This window comes from Zingiber officinale, chromosome 6A (genome assembly GCF_018446385.1).
Source record: "Zingiber officinale cultivar Zhangliang chromosome 6A, Zo_v1.1, whole genome shotgun sequence".
Lineage (NCBI taxonomy): Eukaryota > Viridiplantae > Streptophyta > Magnoliopsida > Zingiberales > Zingiberaceae > Zingiber > Zingiber officinale.
Genome location: NC_055997.1, coordinates 132332059 through 132351251, shown reverse-complemented (window position 1 = coordinate 132351251; position 19193 = coordinate 132332059). Strand labels below are relative to the sequence as shown.

Here is a 19193-nt window from a genome sequence, read left to right as displayed (position 1 = left end):
AAATGAGTGCAATCAGAGCTCTCTAGGTTAATTAGAGGGTTTCGGTCAAAATACACTTATGGATTTAGACATATCAAATTTTATCCATTTCAGTTCCTGTGAATTTCTGGAGTTACAAGGAGTTCAAATATACTATCCATTATTTATTTTGATTCCTTCAAATATATTAAAATGTTATAAAAGGTCAATTAAATTTTATAAATGTTATCTATACGTTATGCAAGCATGAAAGAAGGAAGAAAAAAAAGAGAGAAGAGGGCCAATGTTATCAAAATCGCGAGTGAACTCTAAACTCGTACAAAATCGTGAGTTTACTTATGAAAATCGAGTGAAATCATGATAAAATCGTGTATTAAAGTAAAATCGGAACAAAATCGTAAAATTAGATCAAAATCATAAAATTACATTTAAACTTGTAAAAACATGATTTTTGAGATAATTTTATCGATTTGGTATCATTAATAAAAGAGAACTATTTTGGACAAAATGATATCGTTTTGGGATAATTTTAAATTTATATTTGTCTATAAATGATTTATATTAATTTGTTATCTTGTGTTTTATTTATCTTTAGACTTAAGCTTTAGACTTTAATTTATGTTTTTGTTATTTTTTCATGATAAGTATTTGGTCGTTTAAAAGTTTAAAATTATGAGTAGTTTATGATTGTATGAATTAAAGTGTTCTATATGTAGATTTATATTATAATTTAGATTAAAATATTTAATGATCAATTAAAAAGAATATATCATGTATTTTTAAAATTGATTTAAAGTATGATATAAAATTTTATCAATTTTATGATTATTTTAATGATTTTACCTAAATTCTTAAGTTTGAAGAGGGCATAGGAGAGTGGAAAGAGAAAAAATTAATAGAGCAAAAATGGATAAAAAAAATTAGATTTGTTAGAATGGAAAGTAAACTTAAATGTGTACGCTTTTTTAATAAATACCAAAATAATATGTGCATTTGGTGAATTTAAAATTTTTGATGCATCATTAATAAATTGCCGAAACTAAATAGACACATAAAAACGATAGTGAATAATAAAAGTATAATAATTAAATTAGTTAAATGAAAAAATTACGATATTAATTTTAATAAAGGACTATTCGTCTACAACCTGGAGACGGGCTCAAAGCCCGTCGCTGACGGCTGCGATCGGAGGTCAACGTGTTCTTTCCCCCTCGCTTCCATGTGGCCCTGCGCGGTGGTGGGAAACTACTAAAACCCTAATCTTTCGAGGCTCTGGATATCTCTTTCGACAACGAAAAGGTCTTCACGATCACCGCATTTGGAGCGGGAGCTGACCTGGAACCCGAAGTTGCTTCGGGTGAAGGTAAATATCCGAGAGGGGGGCTTCTTGGTCGCCGCTCGCTTGCATACTTGAGACTGTCTTGCAAAATCTGGTCTTGGAGGTGGAAGCCAATCGCATTAGGATTCCTTTGAAGAACAGGTAGATTGCAACTAAAAACAAATCGCTGAGAGCGAGGGAAGAACAAGATTTTTTTTTTTTGTTGGAACTGTGGGTTAGGATTGGGAAGTGGGAGGTAGGTGGAAGCGGAAGAAGCGGGATTTTATATTGAGCTAAATCCTCGACGCTACCGCTCTGGGAAAGCGATTTTTCTCCAAAGTATTGTAAGCTTCTCGCGTAATTGTGCTCCGGTTGCGGAGGAAGACCAGATTTTTTTTTTATTTCCATTTTTTATGCTAATTACGCTTCTACCCTTAAATCTCAATTCTGAGCTTGAAGGTTGTGTTTCTTCCCCTTCGAGCTTTTTAATACAGAGTGGAACGGGAGAGAGACGAACGTGCTCAGTTGTTGTCGCCAGTACCAAACCACAACTTGACTCGCCTTCGCTTTGTATTTTTTTAATGGAGGAGAGAGAGAGATAGCAGAGAAGAAAACCAGAGAAGAGAGAGAGGCGAGCTGGCTGTCTCGCTCATTGCCATTGGGATAAGCGGGGTTTCCCCCTTTTAAGAAGGTCTTAACCACGCCTTCATCCTCTTTCCCGCAAATCAACACAAGAATTGATGCTGTTTGCTTGGAGCCAAACCAAGCTAAACTGCAATTTGGACGTTCCCCCGCCGCAGAGCGAGAAAGCAGATCCAAAGGTGGGAATTTTGCAAAAGGTTGGTGGTGCGACTTTGAGTCGGAAAAAGAAGAGGGCATTCATGGAGGACAGAAGGAAGATGATGTGGTGGTGGAGGCGGAGGGCAGCGGTGGTTGGCGGAGTGGCGATTGCGGTGGGCGTGTTCTTGGCGTCGCACTGCTACTTCCGGAGGGAGAACATGGTTAAGGCGGAGGAAGCGCTGGTGAGCATGTGCGAGGAGCGTGCGAGGATGATTCAGGACCAGTTTGCTGTAAGCGTCAACCATGTGCACGCCCTCGGCATCCTCATCTCCACTTTCTACTACCAGAAGCAGCCACCAGCCCTTGATCAGGTGGGACAAGTAGAGGTCTTGGTCATTATTCATTTCCACTTTTGTTCCTTCTTCTTCTTCTCTTAATTGATTGGGTATTTATGCTGTGTTTCTCCTGTTTGGTTGATCCTCTAGTTCTTTCCTTTTATCTCTCTGGGAAATGTGAGGATAAAGACACGTTTCTCCTAATTTTCTCTTGTTCATTTTTTTCCAGACATGTTTGGTAGCTACCTGCATTAATACTCTTTTTACTTAGGCTAAATACTAACCCCTTGTGTTTTCTATCTAAGTAGTATTTTGCTCCTCTGTATTTTAAAAATAACATTTAACAAAAGTAAGATATGAGAAGACTTATAAAAGACAATTGTGTCCTTGTTTTTTTTTTATCATTTTTTGATAATAATCTCAAGAGGGAAAAAGCATATTGAATTGATCATTATATCCTTTGGTAAAAAGCCTTACAAAATTCATACATGCACCAGCATAAATAATATAAAAGTAGTAATTCTGAAAGAGATAACCAGTCAAAATCTCATTCCACTACCCTCACCAAACCAAAAAAGATCTCAAATTCTAAATTGATGAGCCAAAATCAAATAAAGATAGAATAAAGTTCATCATTAAAAATCTCCTCCTCATCATAAAATGTGGCATATAATGAAGTAGAAGTGAAGTGTTGGTGTGGTAAAATTGCACCAATATGCACATCAAAAATATTACAAAATCTAGGAAGGAAGTTTATGGTCTATTGTGACTATAAGGTTTAATATACCACATAAATCCAAAACCACTAACATCTAATGGATGTTAACTACTATTTGCATGCAAAAAAATGATAGATGTGAGTTCTTCCGGTGGATGGATGAAATAAAAGAAGAAACACATGAAATTAAGTGTTAGAGTTATGTGCTGAATATGATTAGGATAATCTACTTTAACACATCTTGTAACTCTAACACTCACATATAATCAAGATCAACTTTTTCTATAAAGACTACCGAAACAACCCATTTCTTATGCACGTAATTTCTTGTTCTTCTTCTATTTCATTTATCCACTGGAAGAACCCACATTCACCATTTTTCTGCATGCAAATAATAGTTGATATCTATTAGATGTTAGTAGTTTTGAGTTTATGTGGTATATTAAGATGTTTGAGCACTAACCTTGTGACTTATGAACTTCCTTCCTAGATTTTGTAATTGTTGGTGTAATCGATCTCCAAGGTTTTGATGTTTGACAATATGTTTAATGGAGCTTGATTAAGGTTGATCTAATTAAGTGAGAAGTCTAGTCAGGTCAAGGTTGACTAAATGACTAACAAGAAGTGGTTGACTAGATGTAATGGAGCTTAGTTAAGTCCAAGCAGGTCAAGGTGACCTGATGCTTGGCAAGAGGAAAAACTCTAGGGGGAGGTAACCCTAGGTAAAGAGGAAAACCTTAGGGGTACGTTTGGTTCAAGTTATCATGTATAACCTTCCTTATGTGATTACCAGGTAATCATATAACCAAGGTTATGGGGAATAAAACATAATCTAATATTGTTTGGTTCAACTTAGGTAATGCAACAAAAACTTATTTGTTTGAAGGTTTTAATATATAACCTAATTTAATATTTTACTGTATTACCTCAGTTACAGAACCAATAATGTATATTATTATTATTATTATTTTCTTTTTAAAGTTTACATTGTTTTTAACTTTACGTTTTAAGTTTACGTTCTTTACGTTTTTTTAACTTTACTTTTTTTTAAAAAAAATTACGCTATTTTAACTTTACTATATTTTTAAAAATAAAAAATTATTTTTTCAATAAAATAGCACATATTTTTATTTTTTTATTTAGTTTTTATAATTTAAAATGGAATTTTTGTTATAAAAATTTTAGAGGTACTTTTGTCCCCAAGTATAAATATCGGAGGATATTTTTGATAAAAAAATTTCGTTAACCCCAGAATCAAGAAAAACTTCAGTTTTATGAGGTTTTCCGATTCCGGATTACATGCCTCTTTTGTTGACATGTCGGGCATGGATCATTACTCATTACTTATGAATCACCGATTGCCTAAACCAAACAGGATTTTCGTTGATAACCTTAGATGGATAATCAAGGTTATCTAAGATAACTCTCAACCAAACACACCCTAGGGGAGGTAACTATAGGTCTTGGAGGAGTGAACTCCAAGTAAATGCCATAGTGAGTGAAGTTAGGTGGTAAAAGACCTATTGAGTGAAGGTAGGTGGTGAAAGCCTTGGTGAGTGAAGTCTGACAATGGAACCCTAGGGGAGGTAACCCTAGGTAGTGAGAAGTCTTGAAGGAGTGAACTCCAAGCATGTGTGATCGAATGGTTTCCGATCGACCGTGCACGGTCAACCGGACCAGTGGATTTTAATAAACCTAAGTATAGTTTTACCAACACTATTTTGCATTACTATTATTGTTATTGTGCTAATTTAGTATTGCATGAAAAGTCTTAGTGGATCAGGCGATCATACATTGAGCAGAGAAAGTCCAAATAAGTCTGGAGGATCCGATGTTTGGCAGGTGAGTTAAGGTAAACTACTTGAGGTAGTGAAGTGAGGTCGTGTCCCATTAGAGATAAACCTTAGATATTGATCTAACTAAAGAAACCGACGGAGGTTTCTAAGTTGAGATCAAGACAGTTCTTACTGCCTTTATATTGCATATTATATCTGTTCTAAACTCTATTTTTGCTGGAAAAATATTGTGTTATTGTACTAACATTGTTTTGCATAAATTGATGTTCCATCGACGGAAAGTAAGGTTTGGTCGACGGATCCATAGATTGTTCTGTCAACGGAGTGTTCAGTTGACGGATAAACCTCATCCAACGGATCAAATCAAAGCATACAAGGAAAGCAAGGTTCAGTCGACGAGTTAGGTGGTTCAGTCGACAGAACAACTTGATTTATGGGATCTGATGGACCGGATCGAAGCAAACAGGGAAGGCCAGAGGTCCCGTCGACGGATCAGGCGAATCAGTCGACAGAACAACTTGATTTCCGGGATTACACAGATCGGATCACAGCACACAAGGAAATATCAGAGATCCGTCGATTGATAGATCATTCAGTCGACGGAAAGGATCAGTTGACAGAACAGTTTATCCATCGACTGAACGAGGGTTATAAAAGGACTTAGGATCCGAGCTAATTATCACATCTATGATCAAGTCATTTGTTATTGTGCTACACGTGCAAGCTCTGTTCCTACGATGTCGGAAAGCTCACTGACAACCTACGCCTCTTGTTATTTCATTCGTTGTTGGTATAACTGTATTTAAATTCCATTGTACCTGTACTTGTATTATCATTCATATAGTGAATTGCCCAACGAAAGCGGTCAAGGATCGCGAACCTTGAAGTAGGAGTCGTCAAGGCTCCGAACCAAATAAAAAAGATTTGTCTCTTATTTTCTTTATCTTTATTTTATTTCCGCTGCGAATTCGTATTTTAACAAAAGAAAAGAAAGTTTAAAAAGGACGAGATTCACCCCTCTCTTGCCATCAACGATCCTTCAGTAATGTCTTTGATGTGCATATTGGTGCAATTTTGCCACACCACCACTTCACTGCTACTTCACTATATGCCAGATTTTTAATGATGAACTTTGTTCCATCTTCATTTGATTTGATTCATCAATTTAGAATTCTGACTCTTTTTTGGTTTGGTGAGGGTTGGTGGAATGAGTTTTTGGCTGGTTATCCCTTTCAGTTGTGCTGTTTTTTCTGTTGTTTATACTAGTGCATGTATAATTTTTTGAGAGTTTTTACCAAAGGATATAATGGTAAATTCAATGTGTTTTTTCTCTTCTTGAGGTTATTATCAAAAAATGATAAAAAAAAGACAAGGACATAATTATCTTTTATAAGTTTTCTCACATCTGACTTTTGGTCAATTGGGGTTAAATGTTATTTTTTAAATATAATGGATTCATTCATTGAATATTTGCCATAGTTTTAACGCTGGCTGATAACCTTACGCAACCCTCCTCCTTTATCCGAGCTTGGGACCGGCCATGACTAGGTCGTCACGGGCGGAGTTTTTAAATATGGGGGGGGGGGGAAGGCTACTTGATAGAAAACACAGGGGGTTAAAGGTATTTAGACATTACTTTTTTTCCCATCTTGTCCTCCCTTTATATTGAAAAACAATGTATCTTCTGTTACTACCCATTGGATAAACATATGCAAGATTCTGGTATCAGTTATGCATTTTATAGGAAGCATATTTTAGTTGTCTGTAATGGTTAAATCTGTTATATGTTCTTACCTTCTCAAGCATTGTGTGTGAGTCAATTTTAGTTTGATTGCAGAAGACACTCATATACTACACTGCAAAAACATTCCTTTGTGATTCTCGATAAGTCACATATCACTAGTTCTTTTTTAGGATACATAGTTTACTAATCTACATTGTTTAAATCGCTCTTCTATTTTACCTATTTGAACATTGTGCTTGAGTTAATTTGAGTTCAAATGCAGGAGACGTTTGCATACTATACTGCAAAAACAGCCTTCGAACGACCTCTGTTGAATGGGGTAGCATATGCCGAGCGAGTTGTTCATTCCCAAAGGGAAACATTTGAGAGTCAACAGGGGTGGACAATCATGACCATTAAAAGAGAGCCATCACCCATACAGGATGAGTATGCTCCCGTAATTTATTCCCAGGAGACTGTATCTCATATCGGGGCACTTGATATGATGTCCAGCGAGGTTTAGCACTTGGCAACTTATTAATTCTGCCAATGCTTTTGTTCCTTTAGCTTTTGTTGATTCCTGCTTCTTACACAGGAGGATAGAGAGAATATTTTACGGGCTAGGGCTACTGGGAAAGCTGTTCTCACAAAACCTTTTAGGCTTCTTAAGTCGAATCATCTTGGTGTAGTTTTGACATTTCCAGTATATTATGCCGGCCTTCCTGAGGATGCAACAGTAGAACAACGTGTGCAAACAACTGCAGGGTGAGATATTGTCTTATACATGTACTTACTTTATTCCAATTCTATCGGCCTTCAATTTCTACTAACATCTTCACTACATGCTATCTGATTTATGGTTAATACCTTCAAGTATTTAATGGCTTAAAAGTATATTTTAATTTGCCTTGTGAGAAAACCTGCCTAATAACAAAGAAGAAGTTGCCAAATCTAGGCCTTAGCAATAATGCATTCATTTTTCATGAACGGGTTTAGAATTTTGCCATATCACTCAAATGAAAAACTAAAAATATATCTTATTTCTTGATAAAATGGATTTTACTAGCAATATAGCCCAATCTATTTGATCGACAGGAGATTCATGTAGATGATTCTAAAAAGTTGAGAATTACATCTAAATGTTGTATTGCATATGTCTAAACTGCAATCTGTTAGTCCTAATATTAGCTATATTCCTTTATTATGTATTGCTAGATACAAGCATTTTATTTTGTAAGTTTATCTTCAGCCAATAGTCTTTTACCGTCTTCCACCTTGAAATATTTGTTTCCTCACAGATATCTTGGGGGTGCGTTTGATGTAGAGTCACTTGTGGAAAATTTATTGAGGCAGCTTGCTGGTAGTCAAGATATTGAGGTAAATGTTTATGATATAACCAATACTACTGAATCCCTGATCATGTATGGGCCTCAAGATCCAGAGGGTTATATGCCTCTTTCACATGTCAGCATGCTTGATTTTGGAGATCCATTCAGAAAGCACCAAATGCATTGCAGGTTAGGTATTACAAATTAATTTACACATGCAATTCTTTTTTCCCAGGCGTTTCATGCTTGCTAAAATAATTGGTTGTATTGATCAGGTACAGGGAAAAACCTCCCCTTCCACTGTCTGCTATTACAACTCCATTTGGTATCTTTGTAATCATCATGCTTGGTGGTTACATAGTATTTACTGCAAAGAATCGTTATGACAATGTTAAAGAAGATTGTCGGAAGATGGAAGAACTAAAAGTTCAAGCAGAGGCTGCAGATGTTGCAAAATCTCAGGTATGGCATTTCCTTTGGATCATGAAATTCCTCTTTTCTTCATATTTCTAATTTCTTTCCTTTTGCTAATATGACAGTTTCTTGCAACTGTATCGCATGAGATAAGAACACCTATGAATGGTGTACTAGGTATCGATCCTCTTTCTGCTGTCAGTTTTTGGATTTATATGATTTGCTAGTGTGTAAACTGTCCATTGTCAATTTTTATGGCAGGAATGTTAGACATGCTTTTGGATACTGACCTTAATTTAACCCAGAAGGATTATGCTCAAACTGCTCAAGTTTGTGGCAAGGCATTAATTTCACTAATCAATGAAGTTCTTGACCGGGCAAAAATTGAAGCTGGCAAGTTGGAGATTGAGGCAGTTCCATTTGATTTGAGGTCAAACCTTGATGATGTGATCTCCTTGTTTTCTTCAAAATCAAGAGAGAAGGGCATTGAAGTAAGCCTATGTCCCTTAGGATGAAGTTCTTTGAGTTATTCTATTCTCTCCTTTTCCATGACTAAATGGTTTTATTAATGAATTTACTGCATGCAATTTCTGGTATGTTTCTTATGTGTTGGCTGATTACAGCTCGCTGTATTTGTATCTGATAAAGTTCCAGAAGTCGTCACTGGCGACCCTGGGAGATTTCGGCAGATAGTAACAAATCTAGTGGGGAATTCAGTTAAAGTAAGTCCTGGAATATTTTTTCCTATTATCTTTAGGTAGACTCTAACTTGAAACTTTGAGGGAGCAATTGATCTGTCGTTTTGCTTATATCCTGTTCATAACTCATTCATACTTTCACAGTTTACTGAGAGGGGCCATATATTTGTTCAAGTCCATTTGGTTGAGAACTCAAATCCAGGGATAGAAGAAGTTTATGCTGGCTTAAATGGGCAAACAAGAGCAGATAAAGTTCATAATTTTAATACTTTGAGTGGATTTCAAGCTCCAGATGTTAGAAATAGTTGGGAGAATTTCAAGCTTCTACTTTCAGATGAAAAGTTAGCACCTGAGGTCTCAGGAAGTGAAGTGACATCCAAGAAAGCTGAGGAAAATGTCACTCTGATTGTCAGCGTTGAAGATACAGGGATTGGGATCCCCTTACGAGCCCAGGATCGTGTCTTCACACCTTTCATGCAAGCTGACAGCTCAACTTCCAGAAACTATGGAGGTACTGGGATTGGCTTGAGCATTACTAAATGTCTGGTTGAATTGATGGGCGGGCAAATTAGCTTCATCAGCCAACCAAATGTTGGAAGTACGTTTACATTTAGTGCTGTTGTCAAGAGCTGCAATAAAGATACAATTACAGAGACAAAGAGATCTCCTTTCGAGATTCTACCTTCTGGGTTTACTGGAATGAAAGCATTCCTAATTGATGGCAAACCAGTTAGAAGTGCTGTAACACAGTACCATTTAAATAGGTTGGGCATAGCTGTTGACATTTCAGAAACAGTCAAGACGGCATTAATTTCCTTGGTTGGACGGAATGGTAGTCTAAAAACTGGGTACGTCTCACAGTGTATGTTTTTTCTGCTCGCTATTGAAGGATGCATATTTTTCAGTGCATACTATTACTGCCTTGGTTTCTTGATCAATATCATGGAAAGACATGCTGCTGATCTAGCCACTACCACATGAACAAAATGAACTAGCTCTCTTTATTAACTTTGGCCTGAACCAGATTATGTGGAATTGTACCATGCCTTGCTTATTATATGGTACATTTTCACACCATCATCAAAATTTATATAAATCAACACTAATCCACACTCACCATGCGGGCACTGCTCCAAGGTGTTAACATCTTCCATACTTTAGGCTTGACATTTCCCTCAAGATTCAAAATCCAACTTACTGCCTAGAATAATCCCTAATCGACAACTTTGGTGGTAACTCCACCATCATACAAGTAGCCTTTTCCTAACACTTCATCATACTTAGAATTGGGTTTGCTTTGGTACCATTTGTCACACTCTGCTCAGATTAGAGAATTAGCTCAATGACATGTTATGCCCAATCACTAACCGAAAATCTTTTCTGATTTATTTGCATGAACACTTTTGATTACTATAATATTCAGGATTTTGCTACTATGTTTGTCCTTTCCATATTCCTCAGTTGTTATTTTTGATTATTTCTTTCTTTTCCTGTAATTACTATCCAGGAGACAACCGTACATCATATTTGTTGAAAAAGACTCATGGTACACTGGTATGGATGTTGACTTGCATGATCAACTGTTGTCGCTTAAGCAAAATGGTTGCATCCTAGAATTGCCAAAGGTCATACTCTTGGTGACCCATGAATCTGAGAAAACAAAAGCTGGTTCTATTATCGATACTGTGATCATGAAACCTCTCAGAGCAAGCACCGTAGCAGCATGCCTTCATCATGTGCTTGGAATAGAAAAGCCACAAAGGAAAGACATGTTGAATGGTCCAGCTAACCTGCACACTCTATTAGCAGGTAAGAATATATTGGTGGTCGATGACAACAAAGTAAATCTTAGAGTTGCTGCAGGCATCCTTAAGAAATATGGAGCGAGGGTGGAATGTGCTGAAAGTGGGAAAGATGCTGTTTCACTCCTCCAACTGCCACATAAGTTTGATGCCTGTTTCATGGATGTTCAGATGCCTGAAATGGATGGGTATGGATCAAAATTTTATTTTTCACACAATTGGCGGGTTTTATTTCTCAAAACTAAATATTAGAACTTTCTAGAATATCTGTTAAAATTTGTGTTTTCGATTACTTGCATAATGAGTTTGTATGCTAGACGTCTCCGATCCTAGCTAAGGCGTGCATCACTATATATCTGATAGGCCTGAGGTGAGCAGGTGATTAGAAAATAGGAAACTGTTACATGTATCTACAGATCAAAGCTAGATAACAATCACCAAAAAGGGGGAAAAAATCATGTCATGTAATGCTTGATAATATTGAAAATTCTGTAAATTGCATTAGTATTTGAATCTCACACCTACAGAACAAAGCTAGATAATCAGCTAATGAACTCACATAGAGGTTTATTTTTCAGGTTTGAAGCAACTAAACTTATACGGTCGATGGAGAGCTTGGCAAATGAATGCATCAAGAATGAAGGAGACTCTATATATGGGGAGGAATCTACGATTGCTAAGTGGTACCTGCCGATTCTCGCCATGACTGCTGATGTGATCCAAGCCACATATGAGAAGTGTATGCAATCTGGAATGGATGGATATGTCTCTAAGCCCTTTGAAGAAGAACAACTTTATCAGGCAGTTGCTAAGTTCTTGGTATCAAAATCTAAGTCGGACTCATGACAAGTATTTTTCCACTAAAAGATCTCTAGCGCAGAGGTTGTGGATGCAACCAGATGGATGTCAGTGCCAATAATGGTAGAACAACCTCAGAAAGGATACATTGTACAAAGGAGTATGACGGTCTCTGCAAAATGTTGACAATTTCAGCTGTAGGTGACGGCAGATGTTCTCAAATTTCTTTGTTTTTGTTCGATATATTTGCTGTTTGGATGTAAGGGCTTCTAAATGTCATTCGTTGAAAGAAATGCATATTGTAGTTTTTTCTTCCAATTTTTTGATAAAATTAAGACATTCCTTGTATAGGAAGTATGTTCGACTTCGAGACTCAAGGTTGTGATGGTTTTTACCATGAAGAGAATTCTTTGGCTTCGGATATTGTTTAAATGATAATTGTTCTTTCAGTTTTTGATCTCTTGGGCTTATTACTGAACATGGTGGCAAAAAAAGATGAATACATTCGCTCCAATGTCTCCGTCAATATGTTTCAGGATCAACATAGAGGAGATAAATCACGGATGATTTGCTATACTTACATTCAAACTTCAGATCTTATGGTAGTAACATCCGTTAGCCACTAGACCATCTTAGCTTATTACTGAATATGGTGATAAAAGGTGAATACGCTCGCCCCTAGCTCCAACTTGTTTCAGGATCAATACAGATGAGGTAAATCACGGACGGCTATTAGTCTTTCGAATAGTGATTAGCACATAAATGAGGCATTCGTCTTGGCTTTGTCGAGATTCGAGCCCCAAACCTCATGGTAGCAACATCTTATGTGCTAGTGTGGACCGTCCCGAGGGGACTAGCTTATTACTGAACATGGTGGTAAAAGGCGAATACGCTCGCCCCCAGCGTCCTTTGCCAACCCGTCCTAGGGTCAACACGGAGGACGTAAATCATGAGTAAATCACGAGCGACTACTAGCCTTTGGAATAATGACTAGCATATAAGGGAGGTATTTACCTCGACTTTGTTGAGATTCGAACCCCAGATCTTATGGTGGCAACACTTCATACGCTAGCCACTAGATCATCTCGAGGAAACAACTTATTACTGAACATGGTGGCAAAAGGCGAATACGCTCACCCCCAGCGCCTCCGTCAACCTGCCCCAGGGTTAATACGGATGAGGTAAATCACGGGCGGCTACTAGCTTTTGGAATAGTGACTAACACATAAGGGAGACATTTATCTCGACTTTGCCGAGATTCAAACCCAAGATCTCATGGTGGCAACACCTCATGTGCTAGTCACTAGATCGTCTCGAGGGGACAACTTATTACTGAACATTGTGGCAAAAGACGAATACGCTCGCCCCCAGCGCCCCCGCCAACCCGTTCCAAGGCCAACACGGAAGAGCTTATTACTGAACATTGTGGCAAAAAGGTGAATACGCTCGCCCAAGCGGCCCCGCCAACCCGTCTCAAGGCCAGCACGGAGGAGGTAAATCATGGACGACTACTAGCCTTTGGAATTGTGGCTTATTACTGGACATTGTGGTAAAAGACGAATACGCTCGCCCCCAGCGCCCTCGCCAACCCGTTCCAAGGCCAACACAGAGGAAGTAATCACGGACGGCTACTAGCCTTTGGAATAGTGACTAGCACATAAGGGAAGTATTTACCTCGATTTTACCGAGATTCGAACTCCAGGTCTCATTGTGACAATATCTCATGCGCTAGCCATTAGACCTATCTATCTGATGGGACTGCTTATTACTGAATATCAAGAAACACAAGGTTGTTTTCCTAGTATAATCGATCTTTTTAATATGTATTAATAAATAAATATAGACATATTTTTTAAGTTTGATAAAATAAACATATAATGATAACATAAGGTGAAATTCATCATCCAGCAGCCTCACACGATTGATCCCACGAGATAAAATAAACATATAAACTCTTACGTATTCAAGTACAGTTAGACTAAACTCATTTATTGAATGGCAGAGAAATCTAAAAAGTTAACAAATGGACACTATAATTCAGATAATTAAAGTAATAATAATAATAATAATAATAATAATTATAGGGTAAATGATTTATATCCTTTGCAACTAATGGAAGAAAATGGAGATATCATTGATGTAGTATTTTATAATAAATATATTTATCTTCCAATCGGAATCATCAAGTCGCTTTGGCCGAGTGATTAAGGCGCGTGCCAGCTAATGTAAGTTAAATCAGTGCTGTAAAATAAAAATAATCTATTATTATCATTATTATCATCTCTTAATTTGTTAGAATAGAGGGACTATAATATGAATATACCATCACTTAAAGGCTGGTTGGCTGGGTCAATGATATTTTAGATAATAAATTTTATATTAATGTTAGTTCTTATGAATATATAGTAATTGACATTTCTTATTTAATTTTATAGGAAAAAAATATAATAAAATAAATTTCTACCCATGCATTTCCATTCATTAGTTCCACAATAAAATGTATTCTTTGTTTCTCGTATATCAATTCAACGTATGTATTCAAAATGTACCTGAAATTGACATGTTATTTTGTTCATCCAAATTAACCGAAATGAACTTTCTTTCTCCTGGCAATGATAAACTCTAAACTTCGATGAGTTTGCTACCTGATAAGAATTGATAAATTGTTTGTGACTAGTCCCAAGCTTGTTCATGTATATCTAAATTTACACGTTTTTTTTTATTAATCCATATATCTAATTCAGACTAATTCTAATTCTAAAAGCGACTAATCCGGTAACACATTAGTTTTTTACATGCCACTAGCATAAACTTGGAAATGCAAATTTATTTAGATTTGGTTTGTTATAAATCATTAATTCTCCCAGTCATCCAACACAAACTATTGTTTCTATAACTGGACATGCACACAAACCAAATGACAAACTTACTGGTTTCATTTGTTTCTGGTTGAAGCGAGCCCAAACTGAACTCAACAGGGATGATCAAACCGAATTGATTGGCTCCCAATTATTCCTGAGTTACCAGTTGAACCGATCAGTCAAGTCCAGTTCTAAAAACATTCTTAACCAGAACCAGATCAATTAATTCCTAGTTCCCGAGTTGAGTTTATCGGTCGAGCATCACTCGTGAAGACCAAGCAAACTAAGCCTTTTTAACATGGCAAATAGCCTTCCAATCTTAATGCCTGTGTCATGCTATGCAACAATAAGACGATCTGCGGGTGTGCAATGTGTCCTACAGTGAACTCATGGATGACACCATCGACCTCTATGCAGCTACAGCCAGTGTTCTTAGGAACCCCTTTGCTCTTCATGGTTCTCCACACTTCCCCGGCACTGTCATACTGATCCCTGCAAGCATATATGTTCGACAACAGCACATAGGAACTACTATCGCAAGGATCCAACTCGATCAGGTTTCTCACTGCACGTTCGGCTATTTCGACATTACTCTGGTTCTTGGAAGCTCCAAGAAGGGCTCTCCAGATGATATCGTTAGCTCTCAGCGGCATGTCGTTGACCAGGGAGATTGCCTCCTCTAGATGACCTGCGCGGCTTAACAGGTCTACCATGCAACCATAATGCTGAATCTTGGGAGTTATTTCGTATTTGGAGATCATAAGGTTAAAATACCTACGGCCCTCGGCGACTAGGCCAGCATGACTGCAGGCACTCAAAAGACCAATAAAAGTTATATCATCTGGTTTTACCATTGATCTTTGCATCTTTTCAAATAAGTTGATGGCGAGATTACCACGGCCGTGCACTGCAGACCCTGATATCATAGAATTCCAGTGATCTCTTTCCTTTTGAGGTATGCTATTGAAGATACTCAGAGCAATATCGACATAACCGCACTTGGAGTACATGTCTATGAGCGCAACCCCAACAATGCCATCCAGAGGAATGTCATGCTTATCGATGTACAAATGAATCCATCTACCTTGGAAAATAAGGCCTAAATCAGCAACTGCTGAGAGAACCATAGCTAAAGTCGAGTTGTCCGGCTTTTTCCCTGATATAATCATCTTGATAAATACCTCAATTGCTTCTTTCGATTCACCATTCTCCTTGTACCCAGCAATCAATGAATTCCATGAAACCACATCCCTACATGGCATAACATCAAACAACTCTCTTGCTACCTTCATTCTTCCAAGTCTAGCATTCCCATCGATAATAATGTTCCAAGAGGTAACATCCTTCACAGGCATATTGTAAAACATTTGATATGCGAGTTGTAACTCACCTTTCTTCATGTAGTCATCCAGCATGATGTTAAAGGAAGTGACATTTCTGTTTGGCATCAAATCGAACAACTTTTGTGCTGATTTAACATCATCACATCTAAGATACCTGTTTATCAAACAATTCCAACTGATTGCATTTTTATATGGTAGCTTTTCAAACCAATTATGGGCAGTGGTGATTCGGCCACACTTTGCATACCCGTTGAGCATAATTCCCCAAGTGACTTCATCCTTGAATGGACTCTGATCAAACATTTTCCTTGCTGTTGTCATGTCTCGACACTTTGCATATCCGTTAATGATAGAATTCCAGGAAACAATATCTCTTCCAGGCATCTCATCAAACATCCTTTGGGCAAACTCCATCTGTCCATTTTTCACAAATCCATCAATCATTAAATTCCAAGAGAACAAATCACGTTCCGGCATCTGCGCAAAAATCTCAAGAGCAGTATTTAGTCTTCCATGTTTAATATAGGCATCAATAATCATATTCCAACTGATCAAATTCTTGTAGGGCATCGCATCAAATGAAGCACGAGCAGAATCAATCTCTTGGCAGCTGGCATACATGAATATCAATGAGCCCTGAACAAACAGATCCGAATTATATGGACTCTTGATGGCATGACAGTGAATTTGCTCACCTTCTCTCAGGGCCATAGCACTCGCACAGGCTTTGAGTATGAAAGGAAAGGTGAACTTGTCAGGAGATATGTTTCTCTGCATCATATGACAGAATGTAATTATAGCTTTCCGTGGTTCTTGATTTCGCTCGAAGCGTCTAATGATGCTATTCCAGAAAAATGGATGAGAACCATCAACCTGCTTTGATGAAAAGTTATCAGAAGATAAATATAAACTTATCTTCCTATGAAGGACATTCATCAGGAAATCATCTTCCTTCCCTTCACATGGCATGAACAAGCATAGACATAGGAATATAAGATCACAGACGAGTCATCACCAAATATTCTAGTCACTTGAAATGAATTTAGACAGACCTTGGTGAAGGCGCAATTCTCCAGCATTTTGCTTCTCGCAAGGAGCCTTCCCATCAGTATTCAAGATTATCCTCCTTAACTTCAATAGACGCTTATCTTTCCTTTCATAGCACGAAAAAGATTCTTATCAGCATACTTAAAATATGTTTACGAAAGAAAAACCATCAAAGTCCACAAACTAGAGTCTCCTTAGGGAATTATTGATGTTGATATAGTTGTGAGCATAGGTTAAATCAAGTAAAATACTTAATCTCCATATTTATTTTGATAATATTTTGCAATAGGAACTTCAACCCAGAATAATTTTTAAAAAGTGGAGGAAACACAATACTATTAGTCTAAATAGTATTTGCAGGAGGAAACTTTACAACTCGTGGGGTTTGATTTACTAACCACAAGATGAAAATAAAGATGATCTACCATAGGCATATGACAGCGATACTTCCTAAAATCTGCATTATTGGTGGGCTTTCTAAAAGATGACTTCATATCACAATTATCAGAGAATAATCTGCAGTACGGAGGTTCCATCATGTCCGTATTTGAGGAATTTGTAACTTTTCCATGACCTGGTACACAAGTTGAAGAAAGAAATGACTTAAACTCAAGGGGAAAAAAAGGTTAATGTAGCAAACACAAGGAGAAAGAATTAATGCATCATTTTACTATTAATTTCAAATGTGTAATGAATACAAAGATATACAAAGCCAAACAGAAGAAAAGAAATATAAATAAGTTACTATCATCAGCTCAGATTCTAGTGAGTTTGCTTCAAGAGTTGGCGGATAGTTAGAAAAAATAGCATTTTGAAAGAAATCAGAACAATGATCAAAGACAACCTTAATTTAGACCCAACAACTTTATTTGCATTACATGAGCACCGATTCCTTCTAAAGAAAAATGTGGGACAATCTCAATCATAAAAATAAGAAGATTGAAGAAAAAGATAGATAACGGCACAATCTATGGTCAACTCAGCTGTTTCTGTTGAGAGTGATGAATCAAATTTTAAAAACAAAGACAAATAGGCATCCAAGGCTAGAAGCAGAGCAGGACAACACGTTAAGCTATAATCCTATAATTTGATCCTACGAACCATTCACCATTCCTAGGTAGAGTCTCAATCCTGACAACCATAAAATCAAAGAAAAATACTGAAACAAGCACATAATTTATAGTGATAAAAATTAATGATTCAATGCATGACATTGAAATCTCCTATGGACCCTTCACCGTTCCTAGGTAGAATCTCAGTCCTGACAACTATAAGCCAAAAGCAGCAAATAGAAATAAGCATATAACTTCTAATGACTAATATTAATGATTCAATGCATGAAGTTGGAATCTCTCACAAATAAGTTCTAGCAGTAACATAAATTAAAGTTACTTTCAAAACCAAAAACTTAGGAACATTTTGTTGCTCTCCAACTAAAAAAACGTATTTACTCTACTATTGTCCTGTTAGGCTCTAGATACAAGAGAAGCATGTACTTAGGAACCCTCTGTTCAATTGATCAGAGCCTTTGCAGTAACTTACCCGACAAAACCGTACCTTGATTTACTTCATCCATCCAGATCTCTATTTTCAGCATTTAACCCACTTGACATACGAATCCTTCCTAGCACCATCCATTTCCAACGACGTGAAAAATACCAAACTGCTGCACAGGCAAAAAACTGCGAGCAAGTCATAATTTTTACTCAAAGATAATAATTACTGAAACAGAGGAAAAGAGAAAGCAAAGGTTTTGTTGACCATTTTTGATATACCTAGAATTCATGAAGCAGTGAGGCGGTGCACACGAGGATGACCAAACGGCGAGACAGCGGCCAATTATGTAGACGACGTGCTCTGGTGCTGTCGAGTAAGCTTGAGAACGTCTGCAATCGCTCGCCGGAAAAAAGAGTGGGGGATCGTTCGAGACGGCGGCCGGCAGATTTAATTAGGGTTTTTATTTTATTTTTTCTATTTTTTGGACCCTGCAACTTATAATGAGTAGATCTTAGCAGTCTAACGCGAGTGAAAGTTAACGCATTTCCTTCCGATTCGGCAAGTGTTTGAACCGGGGTTAGAAGGATGGAAACCGAACTTTGAGGGTCATTTAGTTTTTCCCTTCTTATTATTATTCCATAATACCTCTCTTTTTGGAGCTGTAGTTATATATCATCTTCCCTTTACCGTGTTATCCCTGGGACGGAATGATAGGGACGCTGGAGACGAACGTCTTCGTCTTTTGCCACAAAGACG

The 19193-nt window shown here is 37.3% G+C and overlaps 2 protein-coding genes across 10 annotated transcripts; one reads left to right on the top strand and one right to left on the bottom strand.

Annotated features, from left to right (window-relative positions):
• The first annotated feature begins 1132 nt into the window (after positions 1-1132).
• On the top strand, positions 1133-12086 carry LOC121998177 (probable histidine kinase 6). Its single transcript, XM_042552962.1, has 11 exons — positions 1133-2448; positions 6933-7166; positions 7245-7414; positions 7948-8166; positions 8253-8439; positions 8517-8568; positions 8653-8882; positions 9015-9113; positions 9234-9937; positions 10597-11079; positions 11470-12086. The coding sequence occupies exons 1-11, from the start codon at positions 2038-2040 to the stop codon at positions 11735-11737; spliced, it is 3057 nt and encodes a 1018-aa protein (XP_042408896.1). The 5' UTR covers positions 1133-2037; the 3' UTR covers positions 11738-12086.
• A 2405-nt stretch (positions 12087-14491) lies between these two features.
• LOC121998175 (pentatricopeptide repeat-containing protein At4g02750-like) lies at positions 14492-18953 on the bottom strand. 9 transcript variants are annotated; one of them, XM_042552953.1, is made up of 5 exons: positions 18716-18953; positions 18498-18622; positions 17339-17514; positions 16946-17046; positions 14492-16766 (listed from the first exon to the last, which is right to left on the bottom strand). In XM_042552953.1, exons 4-5 carry the CDS (start codon positions 16997-16999, stop codon positions 14844-14846), a joined length of 1977 nt encoding a protein of 658 aa, XP_042408887.1. In that variant the 5' UTR covers positions 17000-17046; positions 17339-17514; positions 18498-18622; positions 18716-18953; the 3' UTR covers positions 14492-14843. The 9 variants fall into 9 exon arrangements, with proteins under 9 accessions (XP_042408887.1, XP_042408888.1, XP_042408886.1 ...); XM_042552954.1 differs by having other exon boundaries at positions 18483-18606; XM_042552952.1 differs by having other exon boundaries at positions 18498-18606.
• Between the last annotated feature and the right edge of the window lie 240 nt (positions 18954-19193).